This window comes from Egretta garzetta, unplaced genomic scaffold (genome assembly GCF_000687185.1).
Source record: "Egretta garzetta isolate BGI_Z169 unplaced genomic scaffold, ASM68718v1 scaffold467, whole genome shotgun sequence".
NCBI classification, from domain to species: Eukaryota; Metazoa; Chordata; class Aves; order Pelecaniformes; family Ardeidae; genus Egretta; species Egretta garzetta.
The window spans coordinates 2258033-2267368 of record NW_009260196.1 but is presented as its reverse complement, the minus strand read 5'-3'; the positions used below and the strand labels follow the sequence as shown (position 1 = coordinate 2267368).

The window sequence follows — 9336 nt, the reverse complement described above, 5'->3', positions numbered from 1 at the left end:
GCATTGAAAAAGGCCAGTCTTGTTTTCATTGTGAGTACTGGGGACGGGAAAACCTAGGCTGTTGGTGTTCCCAGGGAGCCTTGATTAACATGTTTCTGACCAGGTAAATAAATGTGGAGGGTAGCTCTCCTACTTTGACATACTGTGTTCCGATGGCTCCAGTTGCATGCATAATTGTGCTACAGTCACACAAATATTCAAGACCTATGTAAGCATTTCCTTGTGCTGTCTCAAAGAGGAGTAAAGCTGTGTAGGCCAGAGCAGGTGACTATGCCCTGAAGGAAGCTGCAGTCCGTGGAGAACCCATGCTGGAGCTGGCTTCAGGCAAGAGCTGTGGTCCGTGGAGAGGAGCCCACAGTGGAGCAGGTTTTCTAGCAGGACCTGTGACCCTGTGGGGGACCTATGCTGCAGCATTCTGTTCTTAATCATTTTGGTTGGAAAAAACCTTTAAGATTGAGTCCAGCCTGCTGGGGGACAGGGGGTGTGAGAGAGTGGCTTGGTGGCCACCTAGCAGCCAGACAAGGTTAACCCACCCCAATCAAGTAAAAAAATGTTTTCTTTTTAGGTGGACAGCATGAAGTTGTAGCTCTAGGAACAGGAGAATGTAATTACAGTCAGTGCTTTCAACCTTGTGGAAGAGTGTTGCATGACAGCCATGCCATTGTTATTGCAAGACGTTCTCTGCTTAGGTGAGAATGTGTGTGTATAAATAGGTACCAGTTCTCTTGCAGCCAGTTCTTTTCAGTTTTACTTTCGCAAATGTAAATGTAAGCGCACTTGCGTTTTATATTTAGTACCTTTTGCGCTATTTTCAAATCGTGTGAATTCAGTGTGAATGTCCATGTATTCGTAAACAAAGTAGTGTTTCCCACGTTTACTGTTACTTAACGTCTTTTCTTTTTTTTTTTTTTTTTTTAGATATTTTTATAGACATCTTTTGCTGTTCTATAATGAAAATCCAAGGAGGACAGAGAAATCCATATTTTGCACAGCACCGGGCTCGAAGCTGCTTACCTTAAAGCAAAATACAACTATCTTTCTCTACATGAATCAGCTTCCAAAAGGAACTGCTCAGTTAAAATCACAGGTGTAAGTACCTTGGTATTCTCAGAGATGGTGTAGTGGAAGATTAATTTGTTTGCAGTTACAAACACATCGTGAGTGTGGAAAATATGCACTGTTGCATGTTTCTAAGATGGGGGGGCTATTCTATTTATTTTTTTTTTTTTTTTGATGTTTTGGAAGCATTAATGTACAGGGTGGTAGTGGTAAGTGAGATACAGCTCAACATGACAGGACAAAGCCCTTTTACAGGGGTTATAGGTTCAGGGTGATGCTTTGTTTATTACAGGTACCTGCTTACCCATTAATCCCCCTCCCAAGATACTGTTAAAATACTAATAAATCATTAACTGAACCACTGAGCAAGTGGATGTGGTGGCTTAATACCATCCTTTGTACCACAGGGCTGGAGTATAAAAAGCCTTGATTTGAAATAGTAGGCTGGGCTCTGCTTTGTAGAAAAAGATAGTGAGAGAAGCTTGATGAGACAAATAGACTTCTGTGCTCATCTTTGCACTTATTACTTTTGTTAAATTTCTGAAATTTTTTTTTTTTTTTTTAATAATTTTGACATTTAACAGGAGGCAAGCCACTGATTTACCAAGTTACTATGAACAATGTTATTTTGTGTCCCTTATAGTGGTGCAGTGGAATGAGGTCCCCGGAAGTTGTACAGTCATAACTTTTTCATATGTATAAGAGAGCTAGCTGCTTTCATACTGTATTTGGGGTGTTCAGAAGGCAGACTTGTGAACTGGAAGTCACAGCCAGTTCATTGCAAGCTGTGCTGACTGGGGGAGCCCCTCCTGTTAGAATTGCGGAAGGCTTTAGATTACTTTCAGTGTCGTAGTCTGCTCCTGCAAGGAAATGGTTGATGAGACTGGATGCAGTTTGTAAGCTACTCTGTAAAAGCACTTTCTCTTGCTTTTTGTCCATTTTGGTGTGCGTCTCTTGAGACAAACTCTGGCAAATCTTTTCTTCTAATACAGCAGATTTGCCTATGTATAGAGTTATTTAAAGATAGTTTTTTAGAAGGGAGCTACTTGCAAGTAATTCACTGTGTAGCAAAATGAAGCCACTTATTAACATGCTCTTAAGCCAAAATTAAATGGTTGCTTTATAATAATACAGTAAAGCAAAAGCAACTTCAATCATAACATTGTGAGTTACAATAAAATTGGGGAGAGTTAGTTCAAAACTTCAGGCTTTGACTTCTTATCCCCTTTTAGTTAAGGGGAAAACTATGTTTTGCTTCAGAACAATCACTGTTTTGTCTCCCTAATGTGTTACATCTGCTTGTTTTAAATGTTTTGAAGAGTTGCAGTGTAAGCTATGTTTTAAAGGAGATAAGCAACCTTACAGCTGCTTTTTCATGAGAGGAACAGCCTCCAAGTAACTTCTGTCATAGTGTAAGTAGACACAAAGTGATAGCTTGTTTGCAGCATATGCTGACCTTTTTTAATGTTTGCAGAACTGATGGCTAAGATTAGGTTGAATTCCTCTTTCTTATTTAAATATTGATTCCACTATTCTAGTCACTTGAGCAGCTGAATTCGTAAATTCGAAAATTTAAAAATATTGAATGTAATGTAAGACCCAGATCTATTGACAGTTGTTTTCTGAGGAAGAATATGAGATACTACTTTACCATAACATCCGACTAGAGTAGTTTCTGACTGAAACTAATTTTTTTGTCTTACTTTAGACATCTCAATCCACAATCTATATCTGCTTACGAAACTAACGAAGAACTGAGTCTCCATGTTGCTATAGAAGGCAAGATTTACCTAACGGTTTGTTGTCCACCTAAAACTGTTAGAGCAAGCAGCATGTCAGCTAGTGACAAATTAACAAAATGGGAAGTGCTTGGTGTTCAAGGAGCATTGCTGAGTCACTTCATTGAACCAGTGTATATCAGCAGTATTCTTGTAGGTAAGCTTAATGCAAATTTCAGTGGGGTTTTTTGTATGTTTTCATGTTCCAGTTTGATTATGGTCTATAAAACACGAACTAACCAAGACGGTTCTTTAAACAATTACAGTATTTTTCTGAAAAGATACTAAGTGTGTATATTTTTTTTTCACTCATCTTTGAAGTGCCCTGATGTAAAATGCAGTTAGGCTCACTCTTTTGTCGTTGTGGGTTTGTCATAGCTTGCCAGATTGCCCTTCCTTTATTATGTATTAGAGTAACAGAAGAAATTGTTTTGTTTTGTAACAAATTAGATTTTAGATATTGAGAAAATACCAAGTGTGACAACTGCTATGTTAACTCTTCAGTCAAATATGGTGACTTTACAGTAACAACGTTAGCCACTTAACTGTAGAATTGAGCAATGGTCGAAAAACTGTCAGTATTTAACTGAAAATGCTCAGTTTCACCCTGGGGTATCTTACAAGCTCTATTGGAAAGTCTTTGTTCAGTTTTGTGTTGTGTCCGTGGTCTGCGCTGCCCTTCACCTTTTGTGTTGGTTAATGCAAATAGATGTTTTGTTGAGGAATAGGGATTACCAAGGTGATAATGAATTCTCAGGATTTTGTGGCAGTCAGGAAGACCATACTATTATCAGAACTCATTTCAATAGCCTTTATTTATGTGGTGACATTAAATTAATGGCTATTATCCTGAAGGTTTCTTCCTCTCTGTATTTGTATCATGAGACGTAGTACAGAGATGTGCGAGTTCCCCAGACATTGAAGATACCGCAGCTTTTCCTTTACTAACACAGAACAAGGTTTTTGAAGTGCTCCAAAAGATCTTGCAGGAATTGGTGAATGCCTGCCTGTTTATTCTGAGGAGGTTTGGGCGCTTTTACTTAACAGTAAAAACTTCTAATATGCTTGCTTAAGTGGTATTCAAAGAAAACATAATAATCTATAATGTATTGCCCATCTATTTAATAAGAAGTCTGTGACATTGAGATGCTATGGACCAAAGTATGGTTATTTAGTAGGCAGTCAGAGATACCGTTGAATGCGGAGTCATGTGGGCAAACTCCCTAGCATATTTTCTGATCTAGAACATGAAAGTTTATGTTGCAGCTTCTATTTTAACAGTGTTTTCTGCAAGGAATGTAAAGAGTTGTTAAAGAATAATTATTCCAAAGAGGAGGCATCCAATGAAAATAATGATGCTTCTGGAGAAGAAACTGTGAAATCATTTTTGTTCTGCAAACTGCATATTGGAACTGATTTTTCCAAACATTAATTTTCTGTAAAAAAATGAATGTAATGTAGACGAATGGAAACTTCTGGATTCTTAGCTTTTTTTTTTTTTTTTTACCCTTAATTTGATGTACTTACACTTGACTGATCTTGTTTTTTTAATAGGAAATGGAAATTGCAAGGATACAAGAGGGCTAGAAATAGCTATAAAACAGCGTGTTGATGATGCATTTACATCAAAGCTTCCCATGCCTTACCTGGTCAACAGATCTCATACTTACTTGGTGAATGCTGCACACCCAGTTCAAACAGACTTTAAACAGAGGTCTCTTAGCTTGAATTGGTCATTGTCAGATGCATCGCTGGAGGTTGTGGATGGGATAAACGGAAAAGCCACTGAAAGGTTAGAATTTTTCTTCATTATGTTGGAGATACTGGTTAACCTTATTGGTTTGTGCCAGTTCATTGGACTATTCATTTTTTCAGCTCTGCGTGAAGGCCACAGTATTAGCCAAATGAGAGAGATTCTCTCCTGTGTTAGGCGAATGGATCCCATGATTAGATAATAGTTTTAGAGGTCTTGTAACTTTACAGTCAGATACCAAGACATGAAATTAAATAGTTCTTTAAATTGAGGTATCTTTATTCCATTGCTTCTTGTAGTGAATGTCTTAGTTTTCACAATACATAAAACCAATTAGCATCCTAGTTCAGATGAATTCCAGTTTGAAAACCAATTTTGGTTGGCTTGTTTAAACACAGCTGTTGATCTGCATTAGCTTTGGTCATTGAAACTGGAAGTAGAATCATACGATCATATTCACAAAGCATTAGAGGGGGGGAAAAAAAAACCCTCTGTAATGATCGAAGCAATATACCTGTAGTGTATTTGTTACTGAGTTTTATTATTCTTTTTTCATCTTGACTATAGTTCCCCATTCAAAAGTGGCACTTACATGGCAAGTCGCCTTTGCAAGGCAGCAATGTTTAGTCGTTTCAAATCACTTGCTAAGGAAGCAGAACGAAATGATTTGCTTCAAGTTGCAACATACCATGAAGCTAAGGTAAGGTGGTATAGCAGAGTGGGGAGAGTTTTGGTAAGGACTCTCTTAATGGCTGCTCTCCAAACTGGTTTGAGAGCCAGGGTTGACTTTCGTTTTTGCTGAAGACATCAGCTGAACAGCTGGATCTCCTTTATTGCCTATAATCTTTTCCTGAGAATGTCTGAAATTGCTGTTTTCGCATAAAATTAATCTACTGAATTAACCTTGAAACATTCTCTATGAAAATCTGCCATGTTTTGTCTTAGCGTATGGAGGTTGCTGGCCATTTTCCTCCTATAAGATAGTTTCATATTAAAAAGGTTGGGTTTTTTTTTATTCATTCATTCGTTTTCAGTCTTACTTTTTGTATTAGTTTCACATATATGTAGATATTTTTCTACCGCGGTGTAGTCTAGTGGGAGGATTCTTACAGCATAGAGAAGTAGGAATTGTTCATCAGAAGACAGCTTTAGGTTCCAGGCTTTCCTTTGTGGTATAAAAATACAGAGCAATAACTTAAAGGAGCTACTGTGATTCTTGATTGCTGTAAACACAGTTCACTCACTTCTGCCCATACTTGGAAATACGTACACTCATCTTACCTCTCTATACTTTTCCAGGTTTTTTTTTCTCCTTGGTTCAAGAGATATATTTTATTTCCAGCTGTAAACACAGTTCACTCACTTCTGCCCATACTCGGAAATACGTACACTCATCTTACTTCTCTATACTTTTCCAGGTTTTTTTCTCTCCTTGGTTCAAGAAATATATTTTATTTCCAAAATTGTTACGTGAAACCTAAGCTTCTATAAAGTACAATTATTTTCTTTTTCTTCCTGTCAGAATATGCAAGAGATCATTTTTTTAAATGATTCAAAAGCTACTTTAAACTAGAATGGCTTGCTATTTGACTGCTCATGATGTGTTTAGATTTGCATTGAATGATAGTGAATGTTTATTTTCTGTGTAAATGTATTATTGGAACCGAAAAGATGCTGAAAACAATAGTGTAACCATAATTCTTGAGATCTTTCAAGATCTTTCTTTTTCTTTTTTTAGATTCGATCTGAATTGTACCAAGAAGCTAAAAAGTTGCTGCAAAGCTACTTAGAGCAACATAGTTATGGATCCTGGATTGTGAAGTCTCCGCATGTCGAACAGTTCAGTGACTGACTGTGAGGTGGATTGTATGTGAAGTCAGTTTTGATGATTTCTTTCAGTAAAATGTAATTCTGTAGTAAAATGTTTAACTGTAGGGTTCATGTTTGCCACAAGAAAATCATTTCAGAGCTGCTGCTTGTCAATTTAAATGCAGTTATTAAACCATCTGTAACAGTTCAGTCTTTTCCAAAAGTTGACATTTTCTCACAGGTGGGAGTATCAAACAGCTTTGCAAATCTGTTTTGTTTTGCCCCCCAGTGCCATCTCATTTCTGCTCACTCACCCCCAGTCCCACCCCGTGGAGTTATTAACATGTTTTTTTCCTGTTAGTTTCAGGATTGCTGTGTACTGATTTCTTCTTTTCCCCTGCTTTTTTCATAACTGTCTTTAAGAAAGAAAAAAAAATTAGTAGCAGTTGGATTTCTTAAAAAAAAAAAAAGTATACCAATGTGAGAATTACTTTCAGAAATAAACTGGCAATCTGTGCTTTTTCTGTAGGCATCCTTTCCTAGTCATTTTCATACTTTTGTTTAGCATGGATTTGCCAAGTAGCTTGTAGTTTACTGTATATCATTGGTGGTAGAAGTGTTAAAAAATAATCTGTGTACTTCCAAATGTGAAGCTTTGAATCGCCAAGCTGTTACTCAACTGTTTGGTGACAATCATTATTTTTGGTAGTGGATTTAAAGCATTTTAAAGGCATCAAAGCTGTAAATAACAAAACAGTATGTAGTGCAGAAGCTACCGGAAACAAGGTTCCTTCAACTTTTGTGGGCTGCCCCCAAAACCATCAGATGTCAGCGCTTGGTGATTAGTTGGACTCCACCCGCAGGCTGCTTTATCACTGTACTGGCCGAGTCCTCGCAAAGTTGTCTGCATGCATCGTAATCTGAAAAATGTTGCCTATGGAGAGGGAAGTTGCTTCCTTGTACGTTCTGCTGAGAGTATGGTAAAGTTATGATAATGTTTGACAGGACATTGTTAAGTGCCATACTTAGGTTTTGTGTGGTGTTGTGAAATAGTAGTGTATTTGAGCTAGGTAGTACAGTTGATGTTTTTGTCTATCGTACAAGTGTGGGAAGCTGTTATGTCATGTTTTCACACATCAGTAATAGCACAGCGCTGTAGTCATGTTTCAGCTTCTTATTGTAAGAGAATTCTAAAACAAAAGCCTCCTTCTGGTGTGGTTTTTTTTCCCTCAATCTGTTTTTCTAACTAGTATGTTGAGTGTTTACTGGAGACAATCTTCTGTTGATTTCAAGTTGTTGAAGCTCACCGACTTACCACTAGCCTGTCCTTGGCCTTTTTTTACTATTCTGCTCTTGTTTTCTGTTACTGTCTTTTAACTAGGGGGTGTGGTGGTGTGCTGTTGTCTTTTTGTGGCACGTGCACCATGTAAGATTTGCTCCATGTCATGTTTTCTTTCTAAGAAATCTTGAGAATGGCCATCGTATTCCAGGCTAGAGCGTAATGTTGCCTTTTTTGAGTATTAAAACTTCAATAAATTTCCCTGACAGTGTGTTAGCTTTTTATACACTTCTGGACCATTTTTCTGTATGGACTCAAGACTTTTGCTGAGTCATCACCACCAAGGCGTTTTCTGTAGCTAAGCTAGAAGCCTTTAAATATGGACAAGTAGCTGAGCTTTTTTTTATTTTTGTGTACTTCAGCTATTTTATTAATTGAATAGCAGACCAAAATGTCTATGAAACTTGAGTTCCTTCTTCAGAGGAGAGAAGTTCCGTTGTGAAAAAGATGCATTGTGTTGGGCATGAAAGGTGTAGCCCTGAGAAATGAGTTGATGGCAGCAGCATGGATCCAGGTCTTGTACCTTGGTTGCTCTTTAAGTAAGAGCATACACAGAATGCACTGAGCCAGTAAATGTAAGCATGTAGGCGTTCTACCTAGGGTTTTTCCTCAGCTACTTCAGTAATTCCAAAATGGGTGGTTCTACAGGCTTGAGAGAGGCAAGGGTGCTGCAGTTCCAGTCATGAGACTGAAGATGTATTGTGGACAGGTACACGCACACAGAGCCCGTATAGATCTACATACATATGTGGCTGGCTGCACAGACCGGCAGCAGGCATGTGAACAGGAACAGCACTGACAGCTGCAGAGGGAGACCTCAGCCTCTCCCCTCCCTGCCTGAGAAGGATTGAGGGCCACGGGTGAGAATATGCATACACATGTGTATATGGGGGTGTGTGTGTGCATGCATATGCTCTCTGTATACATACACACGTGAACAGACACACCTGCTATACCTATACACATATACATCACAAGTGACATACATGTAACTTACCTGTTGCGTTGAGCATTGTGCGTGTCTGACGTCACATGTTGTATGTCGCTTGTATGTTGCACATCACGAGCGCATGTTGTGCATCATGTCTTGCGTGTCGTGTTGCATGTCATCGCATGTCTTGCGTGTCACATTGCGCACATCACACATTGCATGTCGTGTGTCGTGCACATGTCAGAATCGGAATTGAAGAGGCCTTGTGACTACAAGCATGTGCAATACAAGCAACTTCCTCCTATTGTTCCCTCAACTAGCCAGATGTATCAGCAGTCATTCTAGTCAAACAGTCTCTGAAAAGGTCTCTTGTAGCACTTGTTGGAGGTGCTATGTGGGGAGCAAGCCAGCCAGAAAATGTTTTGAAAATCCACAGCAGAACTCTGGCTACTGTACAAAAGTCACATGGCAACCCCTAAAACTAATGCCAGCATAGCCAAAACCTCTGCTTTCCATGACTATAAACCTGCAGCTGTCTCAAAATATTGCAGCCTAACTCCAAAGCAGTTTGTGCAGACCAAAAAACCAGAAAATGACATGCATATATTTTCACGCTGCATGTTTATGAAATGGTTAGTGAGCTATGGCTTCTATCCTTCCATATGAA

At 38.6% G+C, this 9336-nt stretch overlaps 1 protein-coding gene across 1 annotated transcript in view; it reads left to right on the top strand.

Annotated features, from left to right (window-relative positions):
• The window catches only part of LOC104129319 (adenosine deaminase domain-containing protein 1), an 11275-nt gene extending 4833 nt beyond the window's left edge, over positions 1-6442 (top strand). Inside the window, exons 7-11 of the mRNA XM_035897601.1 lie at positions 919-1089; positions 2768-2994; positions 4392-4629; positions 5158-5290; positions 6329-6442. Coding sequence (XP_035753494.1) covers positions 919-1089; positions 2768-2994; positions 4392-4629; positions 5158-5290; positions 6329-6442 — 883 coding nt within the window. The remainder of the gene's footprint in view (positions 1-918; positions 1090-2767; positions 2995-4391; positions 4630-5157; positions 5291-6328) is intronic.
• The last annotated feature ends 2894 nt before the right edge of the window (positions 6443-9336 follow it).